The 25,024-nt window shown below is 32.9% G+C and overlaps 1 protein-coding gene across 2 annotated transcripts in view; it reads left to right on the forward strand.

Moving 5' to 3' along the window:
- The window catches only part of LOC108910074 (ubiquitin carboxyl-terminal hydrolase 7), a 52,753-nt gene extending 29,138 nt beyond the window's left edge, over nucleotides 1-23,615 (forward strand). Inside the window, exons 10-15 of one of the 2 annotated variants that reach the window (XM_018714572.2) lie at nucleotides 710-1,085; nucleotides 6,128-6,390; nucleotides 6,460-6,750; nucleotides 10,594-10,835; nucleotides 10,897-11,040; nucleotides 22,559-23,615. In XM_018714572.2, the coding sequence (XP_018570088.1) occupies nucleotides 710-1,085; nucleotides 6,128-6,390; nucleotides 6,460-6,750; nucleotides 10,594-10,835; nucleotides 10,897-11,040; nucleotides 22,559-22,659 (1,417 nt within the window). In that variant the 3' untranslated portion in view covers nucleotides 22,660-23,615. The remainder of the gene's footprint in view (nucleotides 1-709; nucleotides 1,086-6,127; nucleotides 6,391-6,459; nucleotides 6,751-10,593; nucleotides 10,836-10,896; nucleotides 11,041-22,558) is intronic. The other variant, XM_018714571.2, reaches the window with a different exon arrangement.
- The last annotated feature ends 1,409 nt before the right edge of the window (nucleotides 23,616-25,024 follow it).

A 25,024-nucleotide genomic window follows, 5' to 3' on the forward strand; every position in this document is an offset into this window, starting at 1 on the left:
CTTTCATATAAGGTATTTTTAATTCAATCCTCTTATTTTTGGCTCTACATTCACTGGTACCATTTTTGCTACTTCATTTAAAAACACCCTGTATAGTCTTGGTTGATAAAAATAGGTCATAACTTTTTTCTCAGAAGTAACATTACCCACCTGTCACTCACCGATCGGAATGAAATTTGGCGCATCGATAGAACTCTAAAAAATATCGAAACTGTATTTTTTTATTTTCTCAAAATTCGCTTTCAAGGGATAGAAACCACCCCTAGAAAACAGTAAGAGCGAAAATCTCCATAAATGAAATAAAAAAAAATACATATTTATCAACCAAACTCACTCACCCTATCCACCCAAACCAACTAACTCTCACTCCAAGCCTACCCCTCTCCTAAACTAATCGACCCCTTTACCCCAACATCAACCCCCTGCCCAACACTGCAACACACAATTTCTAGTAAACAGGTAAGATAATAATCTTTACCCCTCATTCTAATCTCCTTGATTAGCCCAGAAGTGCGGACTTGTGCGGAAGATGGTGTGGCATGTTATTACTCTTTAGGCCACATTTGCACTCAGTTTTAAAATCCATTTTAACAATATCGTATTGTGACTAAGTAAAGGGTCGACAAACGTAAGGTCAAGGATATGAACTGAAACTTAAGAAAATAAATAATAAGTTTTTTCAAATATATAACTTTTTTTTTGGTTTTAGATCAAATCAAACAGTACGGCCGAGCGTACTGGACCTGGAAGCGGACCTCCACAAAACCGTAATCGATGCCGCAGAGAACATGAACCCCTGGAACATTTTCCTTGAGTTGTTGCCCCCAGATTCCGGGCAAACAGCTCTGCCCACATTTGATAAGGAGACGGATGTGTTGCTGTTCTTCAAAATGTACGATCCTAAACAGAAGAAAATCCACTATTGTGGCCACAGTTACCTGCCAGTGACCAGCAAACTTAGTGACATCATCCCCTTATTAAACGAGAGGGCCGGGTTCCCTCCTGACACAGAACTGTTGCTCTACGAAGAAATTAGGCCAAATATGATAGAGAAGATAACCAACTTTAACGATCCGTTAGAAAAGGTAATTTTAGCTTTTTTTTCTTCAGTTTTTTTAAAGCCTTTTACTGTCATTTTTATGATACTATTTATTTCAGTATATTTTTTTTAACAGAAGTAATTTATTTTTATTTTTCTAAATTAAATGAAGAAAAGATATAAGATTAGTAAACTCAAAACTGTAATTCAAAATACCGCGGTCATTTTCCATGATTTATTTTTGACGATTTATGCAAAAAAGAATTACAAAATGTTTCAAGTCAAAATAACTGCATCAGAAACGTAATTTTGAGAATTTGCGTATTAGAGCAGTTTTTGTAGTAGATAGATTATGTGCTTAACTTAATTAATTTAACACCAATTTACTAAAATAACTGAAGAACTGACAGAAAACCCACCTGTGACAGCACAGCGGGAAACGACGCTATTCAAATGTATGTCTACAATTTAAAATAAAGACAATAAAACTGTTTCTTTCTCATTCATCGTACACAATTAATAACCACTGTCACCAGTATGTCACGCAACACATGAATGTGATTGTCTTTTTCTATCAATAGCTAATTCACGTTCATCGATAACATAACCACACACAAAAAAAGTTGTCTGTACTTTTCATGCGACATATGTTATCCGTAGTATTTTTGTCTCCTGATCACGAATCTGATGTCAGAATTGAGCTATCACATCACAAGAATTGCCTAACCTCAAAAAACAGGTCATAAATAGCAAAAATTTACGAAAAAGTGCTAGGAAAAGTATAACAAATTTTTTTTTTCTATATGCAAATGTTCATTTATATGGATAAGACCTCGCCGAACGTGAATCTGCTGTTAGAATTGATGGTTCTTTTTCTAACCTAAAATAACGAGTCAATTGATGTCAGATATCACGAATTTTCAAAAAATAACATTCGCGCCAAATTTGGTATACAGGGGTTTTTGGGGTACCCCCGTATACCAAATTTAGCGCGAATGGGTTGTTTTTTGAAAATTTGGTTGATCACCTTAGATCCCCCATCTTGAATTTTGCAAAATTGACCTCGGATCTGACCTTAATTTACTAGTTTTTTTGAGGATAGAAAAAGAACCATCAATTTTGACCGCAGTTTCACGTTCGGCAGGGTCTTATACATATAAATGAACATTTGAATGTAGAAAAAAAAATTTGTAGTACTTTTCCTAGCACTTTCGTGAATTTTTACTATTTTTGACCAGTTTTTTGAGGTTAGGAAATTTCTGTGATATGATAAACTAAAACCGCTGTATCTTTTCCACTGCGTCACAAGCAATATTCGTATGAATTAAGACGAAAAATCCTAGTCAAATTAGTTACTGTTTTCATATAATTGAAATGTCATCTTGACAATTCCCAAATCTGGATTTCTGTCAAATTTTAATACTGGTGGTACTAGATATGAAAATATGCCAAAAAATCGATATTTCAACGCTTAGAAAATATATATAACAGTTAGTACGGAGACGCGATCAAAACAACTGTCAAATTTTTAATCTGAGTGTCAGTTCTGTTTTTAAACGCGCTAGTCAAAGTATAGTCTAAAATTAATACCCAACAAACGTCCTCCATTTTCTTCCACTCTAATACACATAAAATATTGGAACGGTTGTCTGTGATAGATTGAGACTATGAAGACATTTATACCATCATTGTATCTCTTTGTAGCACTTTTAATAATGAATACATGTTTGCAACGACTGTCTGATATTATGACACACGCGTGACGTAATGGCAATCTTAAAACGGTTCTACTATAGCTCAATTCTGACACCGAATTCTGTCTTGCTTTACATCATTTCAAATATTGAAAATACATTACTTAATACCCTTAGCCCACAGAAAGTGGAGGTAACCGTATTTTTTGACAGTGCATTATTTTACATTGGTATTTTTACGAATTGGCTGTTATCACTACCAATTTAAATTCAGTAACATAATGAGATATGGCGTATATATTAGCAAAAATTATACTTTATTGTTAGATAAAAAATGCAGATCCAGACCTTGTAGTGAACAAGAGTTATGATTAAATAAAAAACAAATGCTTTAAGTCTTATATTAATATAATTAGTAATGGAAAGTATCTATTAAGCAGTATCAGTGTTCACGATCCCCGATGGTTTGTTTGAATAATGTTTACATTAAAATCTCGAGTAGCTCATACAACATTAGCATAATTATATTTGTTCACATGGAGTTTGCCAAAATTTACATTGACTGTCAAAGGTGTGTATTTGTTATTCGCAATTACCGAAATCTCCCACTGCCCCATTTTTTTGTCCAAAACACGTTGTGGGTATGGTGATTTACCCACTATACGTTTAGAGTTTTTCTTTGAACACTGGGTAAGGCAAATTAACCAGAACGCGTTGCGGGTAAAATATATCACCCACAAGGCGAAATAAGTGTTCGGCTGCTTTTGTTTTGCTTTGCTTGTTGCGCTTTACCGAGAACGTGTTCTGAAAAATAATATTCTTTATTTAAATGTAGGTATCATCACAGGGTGATTCAGGTTTAATCTGGTTAACTTCAGGAATCGATAGAACAGGTTATAATAATGTTTATCCACGACAATTGTATAATGTACCCATTATACGTCTGTTTGCTCGACCTTATTAATACCCATTAATCACGGCAGTGATTAATGAGTCATTAATCACTACTGTCAGATGCTTCCTTGATTTAGCTATAATATTATATTGTTCTGCTACAAACAGTCGGTTTTTTTAAATTTTATCGTGTAAACCACTAAATATTTTCAATTCAGTGCTGTACATATAAAAAAAAAATTAAAAAAGTGAATTTTCCTAGACCAGATTCGAACCCGGGACCAGCGGTTGGAAGGGAAGGAGTATCTACACTGAGCCATCAGCGACTTCGTTTGTGCGTGTCGTATATCTGTTGCTTAACATACCATGTTTTTCGAAACATTTCATAAATCTAAGTAGCTTTTAAAACAAAACAAATTTGACTCAAACCTGTCAACATTATTGTTTGTGTGCATAGATTTCTCAGTGTTTTGATATTTTGTGTTAAATTGTGTTAAAAAACGAACTAAAAACAAAAAAAACTCCAACAAAAATATTTAGTAGTCGTGGATATAGTATTCTACTCCCGTATAATGGCTATTATCCACTCGGTGATTTAGGCCACTCGCCTGCGGCTCGTGGCCGTAAACTTCACCTCGTGAATAATACCCATCATTATACGCTCGTTGAATAATATACTATTATTCATGGTATAAACTTATTTCTTCAATCACACCGTTTCGGAGGTAGAGGGCGTTGAAGTAGGAATGATTTTCTCTGATATCATGAATGAACATTATTTTAACCTGTTCCATCAATTCCTGAAGCTATCCAGATTAAACCTGAATCACCCTGTATATGTTATTATATCATAAACAAAAACACACAAAGAAATCTAAAAATAGAGAAACGAACTAAAACAACAAACTTTATTTGTTTTTACTTACAGGAGTTGCTTTTGTGACATTTTAATTACATTTTATATTTCATTTTATGCACACACATGCCTTCGTTTGACATCCTTTCAAGCAATTACATCGAATAAATCCTTACACACGGATACATCAACGAGGCGTAACGTTAGTCTGACTAGCATAAGTTGTGCAAAAATTTTGCACCCGTGTTGCGCGAATTTAAATAAAAAGCGTAGTGCCATTCACAAAGTGTGCGAAGAAGGCGCAACTATTAATTATAATGCCACGTCTATTGTTTTGTGGTTAAACTATTATGAAACACTGCAAATACTTATAATAATATATTGCAATTAAAAAAATAAAATGCAATGAACTTAATAAACTACACCTTAAGTTACACGATTTTTATGCATGTTATGTAGAAGGTTTAAATTTTGACGTAACTATTAGCGCAAGTAAAAGGTGCAAGGGAAGTGCATTTTTTGTGAATACGTTTACACGGTTGCAAAACTCCTTAGTCCGACTAACGCCTTACGCCCCTTTCGTGAATCCGGCTGTTAGAATTTACGAGAACCACTATAACATGAGAATTCACTAGCACTTACTTACTGAGTATATCTTACCACTAGCATCTCGTTAAAATTAATAACAAGCATGTTCGGGGCAACACCCAATAGCCAGAATACGACGTGGGCAAAAGAAATGCTCCACAAGGCAAAACAAAAGCGTGCGAACACTTATTTGACATTGTGGTTGACATACTTTACCCACAATGCCTTCTGGTTAATTTGCTTTACTCACTGTTCAAAGAAAATGTTTCTAAACGCGTCTTAGGCAAATTACTTTATCCATAACACTTTTCGGACAAAAAAATTGCGCGGTGGGCAATTTCGGTTATTGCAAATAACATATTCACTGGCAAACATATAAGGCCTGTTTGCAACCAGTTTGCAAACAAATCGCAAACGGGTTGCAGGTAGTTACACATTCATGTCCATAAATACGAATTTCTGCATTTGGTGTTTTTTGCCAGAAAGTTCAATCGCTGTTCTGCATATCGTCTTCCAAAATTGATAAAAAATTTTCTTGCACTACCCATATTGTTCGAGGTATCTTTCAAAACGAACTAACAAGTGGATTTAGAAACTTTTGTTGCAAGTTAACTATCATTTTTTCCACACATACTTTGTTTTATTTCTATAGTTAATTGAACATTTCACAAAACTTTCTTTTTCCAATATTACCGTATCACTACATAAATGAGACAAAATTGAATGTTCCAATCAACTACACCCAATCGACATTCCGTGAACATATTTTTTAAAGTTACCAACAGCCGATGAAAATTTTCTTGAGCTCAGTGTGAACAAAGATGAACTAACATTTTGTAAACAGGCCAATCACGAACTGTTCGGAAGCACACAAAAATTTGATTTTTTGTAGACGTGCATGTTGATCTGGTCGTGATTTGTTTTCTGTGGATATGCTTCAGCTTTAGATGCAAAATTTTTGGTTGTCATTTAGGCATTGTGGAAATTTTTGAGTTTATTTGTAAAATATTATGTTTACACAAAAAGGGCGTTATGAACAGGAATATATGGTTTTAGGTTTTAGAGGAATTAATGGATGGCGATATAATAGTATTCGAGAAAGAAGAAAGGGAGGAGCTTTCAGACCTGCCGACATGTATAGACTATTTTAAGGACCTATTTTATCGAGTAGAGGTAACGTTTGTTGACAAATGCATACCTAACGATCAGGGCTTCACCATGGAACTGTCGCAGAGAATGACTTACGATCAGTTCGCTAGGGCTGTGGCTCAGAGGGTCGGGACGGACCCGTATTTATTACAATTCTTTAAATGTCAAAGGTACTAATTTCTAATAGATCACTCTTGACGTTCGTTCTGTCAGTCGTACTCACTAATTCTTTCTTTCAGTTATAAAGATAGCCCCGGCCACCCGTTGAGGTGTACATTCGAGGGTACCTTAAAAGACTTATTAGTTTTTTCGAAGCCAAAAGTTCCCAAGAAGATATTTTATCAGCAACTTAGTATTCGTGTTAATGAATTAGAGAATAAGAAACAGTTTAAGTGTATCTACGTCGGTCCTAAGATGAAGGACGAAAAGGAGCTTATACTTTATCCTAATAAGGGTGGCACGGTAGCAGATCTGTTGGAGGAGGCGAAGAAGCAGATCGAGTTCGGAGAAGGCAGCACGGGAAAACTTAGGTATGTCAATAACCGTAATAATGTATTACTGTGTCTGTCAAAAAAGTTTGCAATATACGAAAACAATTTTACTACCAAAATTTCCGACAACATTTTTTTGGCAACCATTTCTGTACCTGTAAAATCGTCAACATTTTTTAACAGCATGATAATATAACTCTTTACGAAGAAAATAAACTGAAAATTGTTACTGTAGGTCTATCCGCTGAGAAGATCTAGCCAATTTTCGAGAGCGCCTTTTTTTCAAAAAATCGATATATCGAAAAATAATTAATATTTTTAAAATTTTCAACAATTTACTTGCTTGCCACAGGCTATGCTTGCAGTAAATAGCAAATATGGCCACGTAAATGTAAACGAGTTATAGAAGAAGGGAAGAGAAGATTTTTAACGGTTTTTTTTAACCATGTTCGCCGTTTTGGATCGAGTTTAAAGAACAAGAAACTCAATTTAAAATTAAATTTTCTATATGGTCATATTTTTTTTGTCCAGGTAATAATTTCTGTAAGCATTTCTCTATAATGCTTGGACTATTTAGGCATGTTTAACAATGGGTATAACTGTACAGGGTGTCTGGAATTTCGAAGCTGGATATACTGGTGGCCAAAATAAGTCGATTGAGCCAAATATGCCTTATGCAAATGTTGCTGGTTTGAATGATACAGGGCGTTCAATGTTTGAATTTTATTTTGAAATTTCTCGATTTTGAAAACTGTCGGAGTATGAAAAAAAAAATTGGCACTGTTATGTTTTTGGACATGATAAATAAGAATTTTTGTCAGTTATGCCCTAATGTTTTGATAAATAGGGGAAAATTTTGTTGCCTTTACAGTTACAGACAGTGTGTATTGAAAATATGAAAAAACGACCTTCGTTTCATAAAAGACTACCTCTTGTTCGTTTTCGATATCTCGTTGATTATCGAGATATATGCATATGCATTTCGTTTTTAAGCAACTTTTAATCCTTAAATTAAGCTAATGTGACTTGAACTAGGGTTTATCCAAGTCGATACGATGGATAGGCCAATCAGAACCATTGCCCTGGCTGCCTAGATCCCCAGATTTAAAATCTTTGGATTTTTACTTCTGAGGTGATTTGAAAAGACGTGTTTCCGCAACTCCTGTGGCAAGTGAAAAGGAACCGTGGCATAAAATTTTCCACAAAGTCGGGAAATAAAAAATAATATTCAAATGATTTGGAGTGTCATAGCCATCTCTAATTAGATGTGCTCGTGAGTGTATTAGGCGAGACGGTGCTCATTTTGAATAATTTTTATAGTAATTAGTAATTTTGAGACCGAAGTAGATATTTTTTAAATTTCCAAATTTTTCTGTTTTGTTTGTTAACTTAACCTCCATTATTCATGATAGCGGCGCCGCAGTTCTCAATATAGCGTATTATTTGAAATTCGCATATGTGACATACGATGTATATTTGAAGCTTAGGCATTGTACATAACATGAAAAAAGAAGACAAACAAAATGAAGAAGAATAATTTATTGAAGTAAATAATTGACATATTTGCACATATCGACGTTTATTTTTCTTGTAAATATAACATCTTTAGAATATAAATAATCTACAATACAAATTCGTATATGAAGCACATATAAATATTTTTGATTTTCTTTGGAAGATATTAAATCTTTGCTAAAAGTATCACCAATTGAAAATATAACAGTGAAATTGCCTAAATAATCTATGCGCCTGACATATTTACGTCATAACGATGCATCTCCTTTCCCTGCTTTGCTTTCATTTTACTTCTATGTTCTTGATCACTAGCACCTCGTGTGGTGCATAGACAATGTTGATATTGCACAGTTCGCATACAAGCCAATCCAATCAGTTTTTCGTCAACTATATTATTCAAGGAAAGAATTTGAGTGCACTCCCTGCAAATCATTTGTTTATCTAAAGTTTGAATATGCACAATTCTTCGTCCATCGATTTTGGATTTGTTCTTTACTTCTTTGAGGTTAGAGTTCTCTTCAGATTGCCTTGGACTTTTGTTTTGCTTACATCCGTAAACGCTTCGTATGTTTCTGCCTGCACTCGCTTGACGAACTCTTAAATGTTATACATTTTCAGTTAACGCGTTTTCCTTTCCAGAAAAATTTCTTTATTGACTTGTCTCTCACGGCGAAAACTATTTCCACCATCCAAACAAACAGAATGATCTAACACGAGTGAGCGAACGCCGAGCCGAGCGCTTCAGCCAAGTGCCAAATCTAAAAACTTACTACTTTAGTCACTAGCGAATCTACAGAAACTCTCATTTGACTTTAGACGTACCCGATAAACCTCCTTAAGGATTAAAAGTTGCTTAAAAAAACGAAATGTATTGAAATTTGTATATGCAAATATCTCGATAACCAAGGGAGATATCGAAAACAACCAAGGGTAATTTTTTTATGAAACGAAGGATGTTCTTTCATATTTTCAATACATAATGTCCGTAATTCTAAAGGCAAACAAAATTTTCCCCTATTTATCAAAGGGATAGGACATAACTGACGCCCTATACAAGCAACGCCAAAATTAATTAAAAATTCTTATTTTTCATGTCAAAAAACATAATAGTGACAATTTTGCAGTTTTCAAAATTAAGAAATTTCAAAATAAAATTCAAACATTGAATGCTCTTGAAACCAGTAACATTTGCATAAGGCATATTTGGCTCAATCAGTTATTTCTGCGGTCAGTATCTTTTGTTCATAGGAATTGATTTAAATATTATAACATAACCTATAATTGTTTTGTGTTTGAATATCGGATAGTTTCTAATTTACTATAAATTTGTTAAAAAATGATGAAGCGCTCAGAAACAAAAAAAGATGAGTCTCTGCTTGTTTAATGCATACATATTATTTACCTAATAGGTATGTGTAATAAAGTTCATATTTTTTTGTTTGGGCGTTATTTCGATTAACCGTGTTTTCAATTATCAGCAACGGTTCGGTCCCGGCCGGCCTGGATAATCGAGGTTCTACTGTAATATGAGGCTACCTTTGACCTTTAGAAACACATGTCATAGGTTTGTTTTCTCAAATTCAGTTGTGAAAACCAATTTTTTTTTGTAATTTTCAGTCTTTGCTGTTGGATATGCCATTACAGCATGCAATGTTGTCAAATCTTTCATTTCTTGATTCGTATAAGTGTATTTTCATATCACACGATAATTTAACAGTTAACACACACAAACACACTGCACTGAAAAAACTTGTACTTCATATAGAAAATTGAGAAATTATCTACCATATTGCAAAAATTTCCTAAACTGTTAAACTGAAAACTAGATGGATGTCTTTGTTTTGGACTAACATTGATCCTTTATTTTTTGCCTAGAAATTATTATTATTTCCATTTTTTAATCTTTGCATAACCAAATTGAAGTATTACAATACTCCTATTTGCTTTGGTTTTATTCATGAAAAATTCCAAATCTCTTTCTAAAAATCAGCTGTAACTCCATTATTTGCAGTCTAATTGAAAACATTTCCTCATGTAATTTGTTTATTACGATTATTTATTTTTAAATTAAAAAAAATAGAAAAAAACTAATTACATCAGTAAAGATAACACAAAAATTACATTCTAATGGTTGAAGCATTTTTTCTGTCAGGCTCTGTGTACAAAACGAAGGTACAGCTAAATTTTAAAAAGTGACTACCACTTTAAACCTCTTTTCTATGTTTGGTCAGGAATTGTACTTTTAATTTTCTTATGACTTAATGAAAATAAAAGAGCTTAAAAGTATTGCAAAAATAGTAAGCGGAAATTTGTAATATTACGTTGTCGAGCAGGAATGAAAACAGAACTTTGCGTTGTCTGTTGCAGGTTAACAGAAGTTAATTGTAACAAAGTATCGATGGGTCCAAAAGAGGATGTTCCCTTAGAGACATTAGGCGTGACGTCGGCAAAGATTTACAGGGTCGAGGAGATCCCTCGGGAAGAGTTACACCTCGGAGACGACGAGTTGCTCGTCTCCTGTGCGCACTTCCATAAGGAGGTATTCTCCACCTTCGGTATCCCCTTCCTGATTAAAATTAAACAGGGAGAACCTTTCAGCAAAGTTAAAGGTACGTTTTCATGAATTTTTTTAAATTGTGTTTAGTACAAACAACTCTGTTGCTTCCTTAGAACGAATACAAAAGAAATTGGCTGTGCCTGAGAAAGAGTGGGAGAAATTCAAGTTTGCAATAGTTTCAATGGGTCGACCTCAGGTAATTCAGGAAGATGAATATGTAGTAAACTTAGCTGATTTTAGGCCTCTTCCTAATCAAAGTGAGTATTTTGTTGTTTTTTTTTTGTTAGTTAGAGTCGTAAGCATTTTTTCAAACATGAAGTTTATATCGTAAAGCTGTTCACATGTGGATTAAAAATTTGAAAGCATGTGACAGAACATAAAATTATTTGGTTTCTTGTCTGTTTTTAAAAATTTTTATGAAGCAGATTGCTGCTTATGTGCTTTCAGGTTTGAATGCAATTCAGATCAAGAAATAGAATGAATTAGAGGCAGTTATAATACAAATTGGTTTTAACATGAACAGGGTGTTCCTTAATGATACGCGAATATTTAAGGGTGTGATTCTACATCGAGGGTCAAAACGCAGGACCTTGTTAGTGACAATTTTGAAATTTTACAGGAATACTGAGAAATTCAAGGTCATAATTTTAAAATGTGGGCGTATGTAAATACAAGGTTACGTTTTCTGCAATTTACGGCCAAAATTGAAAACTGTTTAATTTGTAACTTGATCAACAAATTGAGCCACCTATTCTCTGCAATATTCTATAATAAAACGTATTTTCCCCACAAATGTCAGTTATGAAGTCCTACATTTTGATTCTCGACATGGAAAATTAATGATAGTTTACTTTATAAACTATGGTCCAAAAATGTTCCGTACCGAAAATATGGACTGTTAAATTTTTAGAGAAAACAAGGAAATTAATTTTTTCGAAACCGCTTGACTTATTTCAAAATGTCAGAAATGCAAGTGACACATTCCGAACAACTAGGTTTATTGCAAAATTGTATTCTTCAATAATTACATTAATTAGTTACAGACAATACAACGGGTTTTATTTTTTTTTTCAAAAATGACGCATCGCAGAACAAAAACACAAGAATGCTCTTATCTTTCGAATTGAACAGAGATTTCAAAAATAATTTTATTTGGGAAAAGAACCATTTGCGTACCATTTTTTTTTTTAAATATCAGTCATTACTCGTACGCATGCCACTGTTAGAGCTAAAAATTATGTTTGTATTGAAAACTTGGGCCTTTATGAACTATCACTATGTACTAAATGTCACTGAAATATTTCAAGTGGTTTCGAAAATATTAATTTCCTTCTTTTTCCAAAAATTTTAACATGCATTTTTCGTAACGGGTAAGGCAATCACATTTACATTGGAGGCAATGATTAACACAAAACACACTAAACACAGAGGATTGTCCAATGGAATACATATTACATTTCTTTACAATCTGTTTTTTTTTCAGTATACAAGAAAATCATTTTTGTACATTTTTACTTACAAAATAATTATACTCTGAATTTTTGTCACATCCTATATTGAAAAAAGTATTTTTTTTTTTATTGAAAGTCCTTTTAAAAATATAGGGTCTTTAGTAATCTACTTTCATTCAGAGATAATGAAAATAAAGTTAATAAAATACAAAAAGTTCCAATGATTTATTTTTTTATTTATTTTTAAGTAAATTAATTTACCTTACAATGCTAACATAAACACAAAGTTTTTTACTCAGCTAACAAAAGCTTATTATATTAATCAAATTTATAATATGTGTTCAAAATGACCACCTTTGTTTTCCAAATATAAATTTTCTGTGAGTTTCATGCACTCAAAAACATGTTCAACTTCATTTGGTATTATGTTGTTTATTTCATGATCAACTCCTGCTTTTCGTTCTTCAAGTGTGTGGAGAGGATTTTTAAATATTTTAGATGTCAAATCAGATAAAAATCTAAAGGTATGAGATCAGGGTTTCGAGCAGGCCACAAGCCTCTAGTAAGTAATCTATCACCATAAAATTCCTGAAGGTATCTTATAGTTTCTGCTGCAATATGTACCGTGGCTCCATCTTATTAAAAACACCCGAGCCGCAGTTCATCGTCATGCATTAATTCCAGGGCTTGTTGTAAAATGTTACTGTATTCTCAATTTGTTACTTCTCAAAAAGAAATTGGGCGTAGTATCCGCCTTCCTGGAACTGCTACCCAGATAACCTACAGTCTGTCACATACTACATGATGAATTAATAATATGTCCAATCCCCTCCATTATTAATAATTGCCTGGCATCTCCGAGATACACTTTCTACTAATTGTATAGCATACTCTTGTGTCAAAGACCTCCATGTCAATCGAATCTGTCGAAATAACTGCTTAACGGTCCAGATCTTCTTCCCTCGGAGCTTCAATTTCATGAGCGCCCACACATTTTCTATTGAATTTGCATCTGGCGACTGTGACAGCCAATCCAGTACATTGTCAATTTCTTGCTTCCACCCAGTGAAAGACGACTCTGATGTTTTGGGTCATTGTCTTCTTGCAGTAGCCAATTTTAATTTTTCCGCATAAACCACCTTTCGGCAGATGGTAATAAAGCCCTCTGATATATTTTGACCATTTTGGCAGCGTTCAAATTTTCTGTGAAGATGTGCAAATTACCAAATCCCTGTTTTGAGAGACAGTCCCAGATGTGCACCTTTACCGGGTTTTTAACGGTCCACTGAATGAGTCTATTGGCGTGGGTAGATCAGGTATGGGTGATAGAAGAACGTGTCTAAAAAGAAGCTTTGTCCGAAAAAATTACGTTGTCCCAATCAGGGTCCAAATTTTCTTTTGCCCAATTAAGTCTTTTTTCCATGTGTTTTTCAGACGGTAGCGGTTTTTTCACTATGCTTCGAAATTTGACTTCATAAGCCAGTAAGCGCCTTCTTATAGTGTCACACGACACATTTAGACCCTTTTTACGCAAAATTGTCTGCCCCCTATGCAATGGTAGACAAGGATTCTGCTGAAACGCCTGCAAAATCACTCTGTCCTCCTTTTTCGTGGTTTTTTGTATAGAGCCACAATCCGGTAGGTCATCGACGTTTTTTATGTCAGAATAACATTTCATCCACTCATTTATAAATGTCTTCGACTTTTTCATGTACTTAGCGGACTCTCCGAGCTCCTTTCGGATGTAAACACAGAAACAGGGCTAACGTGATGCATACGCAGCAGACATGGTGAAATACATTATTCTGCGACCAAGGTCAAACGACAACATCAATTGTTTTTTAACTTCAACTTTAGGTTAAAAAAATGTACATAATTCAAACTATATTGTTTATCGCAGTACCTGTTTGAGTAGTTAACTGTAACATATGTTTCTCAGGAGATCAAACTATTCGTTGTCGAATATCTTCAATATTTTCTGTGAAAATGGTAGGTCTGCCTGCAACTTGCCCTTGCAACGTTGTTATGTAGTGAACTAAAAATGTGTACGTACATGGAAGAAAAATCAATAATGTTAAACTTTTACAGCATTTGAGAATTTTTTTATTTATGCATATTCTGTCTGTGTCGATATTATTATTTTTTTATTTATACTGTCACATATTTTGGAAATTTGACCTTTTAAAAGCACCCTATACAACAAATCTTTAAAATATTTCAGTCATATCAAATTTGATAGTGTGAATGTTACTATAAAAAAAATTATGGAATTTAATTTAATTTTTAATGTCAAAGCAATTGACATTTTTATAATATTTACGAAACTGTTTTTGGAACGTGATTTCCATAGGAATCGTCGTAATATTGAATTACACAATATGTTATTTCTTATGGTGTAATATGTTATGGTGTTTTAGATATAAATATATTTTTGTCAGAGATTAATTTCAATGGGAATAACATTTGATATAAAAATTAGCTAAATTTAATGCTTCTAGTGTTTTTATCAATTCTGTTCCGATCTCAAATTAAATGGAATTCAATTTGATACTAATCCATGGAACTTTAAGTTTTCAGAATAGTCTCATAAAAATTCATGTAAATATTTATATCCAATTTTGAGATTTTATAACTATGCCAAAAATATCACTTCAAATTTTGTTCTTTATATTTTAAATATAAAACAAATTTTATAGTGAGTGTTCATTTTTTAATGCTCAAATTAAGACAAAGACAATTTGATGACAAAAACATGCCAAAGGATTTTTTTTAAATTTGCTGTTATTGATTAAAAACTAAAAATTTTGATTTTTGTATATAACGAGCGTTCAAATAAAAACGTGGTCAAGTTGGTTCTGAAAATTTGGACGTAGGGGTAGCATATAGCAAATGAACTTAAACGTCATCTGTCAAAGCGCTATATCGCCGCTATCAATTTGAATATTTTCGTTTTAAAAAGCGTTTAAAATGGTGTTTTCTCAAGAACAAAAAGTGTTTATCATAGAGTCCTACTTTAGAAATGGACGCAAGATTGATGAAATATGGAAGTATTTTATTGAGGAATGTTTCATAGAATTTCAAAATCAATTTCCCGGCGTTGTTGAGTACAAAATTTTTCAAAGTGGAGTTCAGCGTTGTGCCAATGTTTTTCGTGAAACGGGCAGTGTAACAAGAAAAGAAGGAAGCGGCCGACATAAAAAGCGGACTGAAGAATTAAAAGAAAATGTGCAACAAATAATGGAAAATGCGCCAAGAACTTCTGTACGTGTTTTATCACAAATGGTGGGAGTATCAGTCGGTACCTGCCACACAGTGTTAAAAAAAGATTTGCGTTTGTTCTCCTATCGTTTAACTTGTCAGCAAGAACTTCATGAAGTTGATTTTCCGCGACGGGCTGTATTTTGTGAAAGGTTTTTAAACAACTACGGTGAACTTCATAATGTCACCTTTTTTTCTGATGAAGCCTGGTTTCATTTAAGTGGTTACGTAAACTCACAGAATATGAGAATGTGGTCTTCTGAAAAACCAGATAACTTTTTTTGGTGTGCTCTCAATCGAAGGAGGATTTATGGACCTATTTTTTTTAATGGTACTCTTACTGCGCAAAGGTATAGAGAAGAAATTATCGCTCCTTTTGCTAACTAGCTGGAAGAAAACGAAATTACAAACTTTTACTTTCAACAAGATGGCGCAAGGGCACATACGGCAGGCGAGACGATGAATATGTTGAGGGAAGTTTTCCAAAATCGACTAATAAGTCTCAATGCTGAACATAAATTTCCACCGAGGTCATGTGGTATTACGCCGTGTGATTTCTTTTTGTGGCCTTACCTTAAAAACACTATTTTTGAACTGCCCATTCCTGATTTAAACCATCTGCAGGCTCGACTTATAGACAAGATTCGTGAAATTAACAATACCCCGAGCATCTTAGGAAATGTCTTTAATTCTTTGAGGAACAGGTGTGAAAAGTGCTTGGAACAAGGAGGGGGACACTTTCTGCAGCTGCTTTAATTTATTGTTATAACAAGGAGGGGGACACTTTCCGCAGCTCCTTTAATTGTTTGTTATTGTTATCACGATTATTCTTTAAAATAAAGTTATATAGTCATTAACGTTATTGAAACTGACAGCTGCTATACAGCTCGTTGAGAAATGAGGTTAAGTTGGTCGCTATAAGCTACTCCCTACGTCCAATGTGTCAGAGCCAACTTCGACCACGTTTTTATTTGAACGCTTGTTACATTTTTAATTAAGGACCTTTTAAACCACAATATTATTACAGGTTGTTGAAATGACATTCAACTTTTGTTTTTGTTATGGACACTATATTATATTTTGGCATTGTTTAGCTTATTTTGTCTTGTGTTTTATAGTTATGTTTCCATCGAAAAAGCAAATTATCCAGTTCTGAAATGAATACTTTGAAAAACATCTACTTGTATTACATGAAACAAAATTTTTACAGTTCATTAAAATTTTTAATTATGTCAAAATATAGAGCACAAAAAATACAATTCTCAAAGCCAGATATCCTTCAAGTTAATTTATAAGTTTGAAACATATCTCTTCTTCATGTGAAAATTTTAGTTTTATTCGTCTAAACTTGGACATCAATAAAAATTTAAATATGTTGTCAAAATTTTGATTGAAATAATAGTTGGATGTTTGTTTTTGATTTTTAAAAATGAAAAATTTTGAATTTTGACGAAAATCAAAATATTATCCATAACAAATTTGAATGTTCTGGTCCTAATTAAATGAAAAAATCCCAAATAAAATGTGGAAACAAAAAAAATCCCTTTGTAGCAGCTGTTTTTGATATGATTAATCTTTGTATGTTTTTTATAATTTATATTTAAACATATTCTTAGTTTTTATTTTGGAAAATTATTTATTATACTAACTAGGGAACTGATATATAGTCCATTGAAATGAAGGCTGAACCTCCATTTTTTCCTCTGTCGATCAAACCTGGGCGCAAATATGTATTCGACCCTCAGGAATCCGAATCCGCAAAAATTTTTGACCTAGGTGGTCAGGAAAGGGGTCAAAAGGTCAAAAAACCGTAAAAAATAAGGTTTTTCGCAAATATCTCGTAAACTACGGCAAGTAGCAAAAAAATAATTGCACCATCGTGTTCCCAGGGAAATTTTACATCGATTTTATGCTATTGCTTATTAAAATTAAATAAATTTATGTCATGTTTTGGACAATTACTAAGCAAGAGAGGGGAAGTGTATATCTCCGGCGGTGAAACGTATTTGGGGAGTAGTAGAGCGCGCACGCTACATGTATCGGCTGACTCGCAGTTGACAGCTCTAGCAGGTGTGCCTCTTTGGAATATAATGCGATTTCAAATATAATTAGCCTGCAGTTGTAGTGGATTTTTTTTGCTACTTTAATTTTTAAATGGAAAACCAAAAATATTACTAATGATTAATGAATGAACAGAAAAAAAATTTTAGAATGAAATACTTATTGCAAAAATGAAATATACAGGGTGTCCCGAAATTAGGGGGTAATATTTCTACAGGGTGTTCTGTGTCGAAAAAGATTACTTTTTCTTTATATAAACGTGGGTCCAAAAATTCTTCCTAAATTTACCATAACTTTTTTGTGCGTTGACTTTTTTTAACTTTTGAAAAGTATGAAATTTCATGATTTTTTATTAAAAAAAGGTACTCTTGGTTCATATTGGTAGAATGTTCCATTTTTGTGTAAAATCCGTTTAAAAATAATGTTATATGTGTTAATCATCGGGAATTGAAATTGTCAATATCGCAGATTTTGAATAACAAATATGCGTTTGACGTTATTTGCATTGACAGTTCAGTTATTTAGTTTTTGTGAATTGTTATCTTCATAAAAATTCTCGAATCTTTAGTAAATGATTATTTGACAAAGTAAAAAAAAAAAAATTATTTGCAGCCAAATAAATGAATCCTCTGTTGTAATTCTTCCAAATGATTTATTTCTGTAGCATAAACTACAGCCTTCAACCTACCCCACAGAAAGTAATCTAGAGGATATAGGTCTAGAGACCGAGGTGGCCATGGAATGGGACCATCTCTACCTATCCACTTGAAAGGAAAATTACCGTTTAACCAATTTATGACATTATGGGTAAAGAGAGGTTGTTGATAGTGTAATGTTAAGCGTACTTTTAACGGTGTATCATCCAATAGTTCTCTTACATCATTTTGCAGAAAGTTTAAGTATCCTTCTGTATTCAGACAAACGGGAAACTGGATTGGTCCAAGTAGCTAGGTCCCCTAAAATTCCTGTTCACAAATTTATTGCAAATCTATTTTGAAAATTTGTGCGCTGTATTGCCTGTATTTAATGGATTTTATACAAAAATGGAACATTCTACCAATATGAAACAAGAGTACCTTTTTTTACTAAAAAACTGAAATTTCATACTTTTCAGTCAAAAGTCAAAAAAGTCAACGCATAAAAAAGTTATGGTAAATTTTACCCCCCTCCCCCCCAGTGTTGGAACGTATGTGATGAAAATTTGTAAATTTCGTTTCAGTAGCGGACTGAACACGTAAGAGTTAAGCTAATTACCAAATTTTATAAATTTATCTCTACTGGTTTCGGAGTTATTTAGAAAAAACCATCATCAGATTGTCCCCTTTAATCGGCTATAACTTCCTTAGGAAGAATTTTTGGGCCCACATTTATATAAAGAAAAAGTATTATTTCTCGACATAGAACGCCCTGTAGAAATGTTGCCCCTAATTTCGGGACACCCTGTAGTTCTCTGAAAAATTGACTAGTAAAGCCAATTCTACAAATACTTGTTCATAAAAAAAGTAAAAATTTGTATAAACAATTCTTCACAGAATGACAACCTTTTATTTCTTAATTTTAAAGATAGTAAACTTTTGAGGAATTGAATAATGAATAAAATAAGCCTAGTAGTCCGGACGAATTAGGTTTTTTTTCAAAAATCGGGCCTACCTCGAATTTTATGGGCTTAAAATTAAGTAAAAAATACACAGAATAAAAGCCTAAATTTGTGTATTTGTAGAGATCGAGCGTCATATTGTTTATAACAAAAGAAAATAAAATAATTGCTTTTTTCAGTTTTTCGCTTATATCTCCGAAAATAAACCTCTAATCGATATGAAGTAAAAATAAAAAAGTTATTAACAAAAAACTAAAAAAAACGGTAACTAGGATCCTTTTCTCGGCGATTTTTTAATATACAGATTTCAAACCAATTGCATGAAAGAGTGCTTAAAAAACATAAATTTCTTAAAAAAAGCGTCTCGATCCAACCAATAGGAGTCGAGATATTTTTTTTTATTCTGGCTGTTCTATTTACTATTTTGTAATAAACTTGGGCTCGTTGTGAAGTAGAAGACCTCCTTTATACGTTGAATTTTTTTTTGAAACGATTTGACCAAGAAATGACCAAGTAAACGTTCGTTAAAGGCAGCGCGATTCGCGCGGCTGAGCGGTAGTCAGGAGAGGGGAGTGCTGTGACGTCGTAATGCCCTTGCTGCGCTCATCTTCGCAAAATTCTTCCTTAACAAATGGATTGTGGCATTTAGAAGGCAGCTACCGATATGCTTTTTTTTTAATCGACTTTATTTGCGTGCTCAGAAGAGGTCGACGTATAAAATATTGTCTTAAAATTAACTGTTGATGCCTACGAAATTTAGCACATTTTTCTTTTCGCCGCTAATTTTGCAATAAAAAAAATGTTGTGAGCTTTCGCAAAAGCCTACCGTTGTATCAAATTTCCTCAGGAACAAAATAATTAAGTATACTTCATATCGATTAGAGGCTTATTTTCGGAGATATAAACGAAAAACTGAAAAAAAGCAATTGTTTTATTTTCTTTTGTTATAATAAACAATATGACGCTCGATCTCTACAAATACACAAATTTAGGCTTTTATTCTGTGTATTTCTTACTTAATTTTAAGCCCATAAAATTCGAGGTAGGCCCGATTTTTGAAAAAAAACCTAATTCGTCCGGACTACTAGGCTTATTTTATTCATTATTCAATTCCTCAAAAGTTTACTATCTTTAAAATTAAGAAATAAAAGGTTGTCATTCTGTGAAGAATTGTTTATACAAATTTTTACTTTTTTTATGAACAAGTATTTGTAGAATTGGCTTTACTAGTCAATTTTTCAGAGAACTACAGGGTGTCCCGAAATTAGGGGCAACATTTCTACAGGGCGTTCTATGTCGAGAAATAATACTTTTTCTTTATATAAATGTGGGCCCAAAAATTCTTCCTAAGGAAGTTATAGCCGATTAAAGGGGACAATCTGATGATGGTTTTTTCTAAATAACTCCGAAACCAGTAGAGATAAATTTATAAAATTTGGTAATTAGCTTAACTCTTACGTGTTCAGTCCGCTACTGAAACGAAATTTACAAATTTTCATCACATACGTTCCAACACTGGGGGGGAGGGGGGTAAAATTTACCATAACTTTTTTATGCGTTGACTTTTTTGACTTTTGACTGAAAAGTATGAAATTTCAGTTTTTTAGTAAAAAAAGGTACTCTTGTTTCATATTGGTAGAATGTTCCATTTTTGTATAAAATCCATTAAATACAGGCAATACAGCGCACAAATTTTCAAAATAGATTTGCAATAAATTTGTGAACAGGAATTTTAGGGGACCTAGCTACTTGGACCAATCCAGTTTCCCGTTTGTCTGAATACAGAAGGATACTTAAACTTTCTGCAAAATGATGTAAGAGAACTATTGGATGATACACCGTTAAAAGTACGCTTAACATTACACTATCAACAACCTCTCTTTACCCATAATGTCATAAATTGGTTAAACGGTAATTTTCCTTTCAAGTGGATAGGTAGAGATGGTCCCATTCCATGGCCACCTCGGTCTCTAGACCTATATCCTCTAGATTACTTTCTGTGGGGTAGGTTGAAGGCTGTAGTTTATGCTACAGAAATAAATCATTTGGAAGAATTACAACAGAGGATTCATTTATTTGGCTGCAAATAATTTGTTTTTTTTTTCTTTGTCAAATAATCATTTACTAAAGATTCGAGAATTTTTATGAAGATAACAATTCACAAAAACTAAATAACTGAACTGTCAATGCAAATAACGTCAAACGCATATTTGTTATTCAAAATCTGCGATATTGACAATTTCAATTCCCGATGATTAACACATATAACATTATTTTTAAACGGATTTTACACAAAAATGGAACATTCTACCAATATGAACCAAGAGTACCTTTTTTTAATAAAAAATCATGAAATTTCATACTTTTCAAAAGTTAAAAAAAGTCAACGCACAAAAAAGTTATGGTAAATTTAGGAAGAATTTTTGGACCCACGTTTATATAAAGAAAAAGTAATCTTTTTCGACACAGAACACCCTGTAGAAATATTACCCCCTAATTTCGGGACACCCTGTATATTTCATTTTTGCAATAAGTATTTCATTCTAAAAATTTTTTTCTGTTCATTCATTAATCATTAGTAATATTTTTGGTTTTTCATTTAAAAATTAAAGTAGCAAAAAAAAATCCACTACAACTGCAGGCTAATTATATTTGAAATCGCATTATATTCCAAACAGGCACACCTGCTAGAGCTGTCGACTGCGAGTCAGCCGATACATGTAGGGTGCGCGCTGTACTACTCCCCACCGCCGGAGATATACACTTCCCCTCTCGTGCTTAGTAATTGTCCAAAAGATGACATAAATTTATTTAATTTTAATAAGCAATAGCATAAAATCGATGTAAAATTTCCCTGGGAACACGATGGTGCAATTATTTTTTTGCTACTTGCCGTAGTTTACGAGATATTTGCGAAAAACCTTATTTTTTACGGTTTTTTGACCTTTTGACCCCTTTCCTGACCACCTAGGTCAAAAATTTTTGCGGATTCGGATTCCTGAGGGTCGAATACATATTTGCGCCCAGGTTTGATCGACAGAGGAAAAAATGGAGGTTCAGCCTTCATTTCAATGGACTAATAGAAATTCCTATAAAACCTGGAAATATCAGGGAATTTTTTGATCAAAACTTGGTGTATGTCCTGAATATGATTAGGTACATATTTGAATTCCCCACAAAACTAAAATAAAAATTTTATATTTTTCTCAATAACTTTGAAACAAAAAAACTAATTTTTAATTTATTTGTTATCAAATTCTGTTACCTTTTCCAATTTGATAGACCTTGTGTGTCTTAAAATAACAGAGATTACAGTGGTGCAGCTCAAGAAACGAGCACTAGATATATTGTGTTAATAATGTTTTGAAACTTGAATATTTTCATATTATCGAGGTTCTTCCATTTCAGCTGGTAGTCCAAAACCTTGGTTAGGATTAGACCACGTTAACAAAGCCCCAAAACGGTCCCGTTTTAATTATTTAGAAAAGGCCATCAAAATCTACAACTGAGACTGATGACAAATTGACTCTAAAACATCATCGTACACTGCTTGGCTTTCAGCAGTATTGCCAACGTACATTAATTCCTAGTAAATGGAGGTACATCTTTGTTACTATATTAATTATAAGGTGTGAGCGCTGCTTGTCATTCAGTTTTTTTTTATAATTACTAAAATGGCAATTCTCTTCTGCTGTGTAACAAAAACAACTTGTACATACATTGTATTTGAAAAAAAAAATCTGTCTGTTTAGGGTGTATTCACGAAAATGTTCACTTGTTATGTATACGGGGTTATTCAGAAAATTGTTAAATTTCAAGCTATTTAAACATACGTGTATAATAAAATGTTTTTATTATATTTTAAATCCAAAGCAATTATACTTAGCTGCAATTTTAATGAATTCATATTTAATTATTTTTTTTATTAATTTCCATGAATCTTTACAGAGTTCTGAATAACCAAGTGTTTTTCATTTGTAGTTTATGTTATATGAATTTTTACAACTTTTGTTGCTTCGTGCAAAAGAAAATATATGTACGATTCTTGCATCCAAGTTTTATCCTAAATAATTTTTATTTTATTTATGTTACAAACAGTAAGCTCTTTTGTTTGTTTTTTATACTTACTTTATGGATACTAACACCATAAATATAAATTATTAATAAAAAAAAGAATATACCTAGATGTATTTTTTCCCCTGTGACTTTTTAAGGTTTTTACTTTTTTCTTGTCCCGGATATTATAGATATTACTTTTGCTTGTACAAAATTTTGTATTAAATATTAAATTAAAGATTGTATTTATTGCCCACTCTGTATATTTGGTAATTTCATTAATTAAAAGATACTGCTTAGATTTTAAAGTATTGCAATAAATAATATAAAAATTATTTTTGCGTTTTCTTGTTGGATCAATTGTGTAAGCAGCTATTTATACACTCATTGAAATAAAACATTATGTTGACGAGTATTTTTTCTTTCTTTTCATCCCCATGAATTCGTTACAGATATGCGAATAAAAATATATTCTGATAGCTATACAGGGTGATTCATTAACAATGGGAAAATCGAAAGCTGAAGATACTACACGTGAAACGGTGACCATTGGCGCAAACATGTCTTATCCGAAAGTTGATAGTTTCGGAAATACAGGGTGTTGTAAGTTAAATTTTTAAATCGTTTTTTTGCGATTATTCTGAAAATATGTAGGTTAGGAACTTGAAAATTTGTGAAACTATATTTTCTTAAGCGACGAATAAGATGCGTGTTGCAATTTCAGCATTGCTCATAGAGGACGCCACTTACGACAAATTTTACCGAAAATTTAATTAATAACTTTTTACTCTGTATGTCTAACATGAAATTTGACTCAAAACCTGAAAGAGCAATCATTTTCCCATTAATTATGTGTTCTTGTTTCATTTCGGTATCTCGATCCGTTTTCCGAAAACTCGATTTAACGAACACTATGTTTTGATAATATGAGAAATTAAAAGCGAAACAAACCAAGTGTTTCTTCGTGTTATTACAACAATTAACAATAAAACAAATGAAATTCGTAATAATGATTTAAAGTTAGTGTTCGAAGAATCCACCGTTGACATTTACACACTTTACACAACGTTTTCTGAGAGATCTTCGAGTTTGAAACAACATATTGGGATTGCGTTTGACTTCGTTGGCAGCGATTTGTATTCTTTGCCACAACTCTTCACACGAACCAATAGATTCTTCCAAATAGAAAAATGAAGAGGATTGAAGTCCGGACTTCTGGGTGGCCAAGTAAAAATGCTTCCACGGCTTGAAGAAGTTCCACTTTATTTAAGAAGAGACATGTGGTTCATGCACGACGGAGCTCCACCGCATTTTTCTTGGCCAGTGCGTGCATATTTAGATGCAGTTTTTCCAAATCGCTGGATTGGCCATGTAAGCATTTTTGCTTGGCCATCCAGAAGTCCGGACTTCAATCCTCTTGATTTTTCTATTTGGTCTCGAATGAAAGATATAGTTTACAAAGAATCTATTGGCTCGTGTGAAGAGTTGTGGCAAAGAATACAAATCGCTGCCAACGAAGTCAAACGCAATCCCAATATGTTGTTTCAAACTCAATGATCTCTCAGAAAACGTTGTGTAAAGTGTGTAAATGTCAACGGTGGATTCTTTGAACACTGACTTTAAATCATTATTATGAATTTCATTTGTTTTATTGTTAATTGTTGTAATAACACGAAGAAACACTTGGTTTGTTTCGCTTTTAATTTCTTGTATTATCAAAACATAGTGTTCGTTAAATCGATTTTTCTCGAAAACGGATCGAGATACCGAAATGAAACAAGAACACATAATTAATGGAAAAATGATTGCTCTTTCAGG

Source organism: Anoplophora glabripennis, unplaced genomic scaffold, assembly GCF_000390285.2.
Source record: "Anoplophora glabripennis isolate ALB-LARVAE unplaced genomic scaffold, Agla_2.0 scaffold352, whole genome shotgun sequence".
Classification (NCBI taxonomy): Eukaryota; Metazoa; Arthropoda; class Insecta; order Coleoptera; family Cerambycidae; genus Anoplophora; species Anoplophora glabripennis.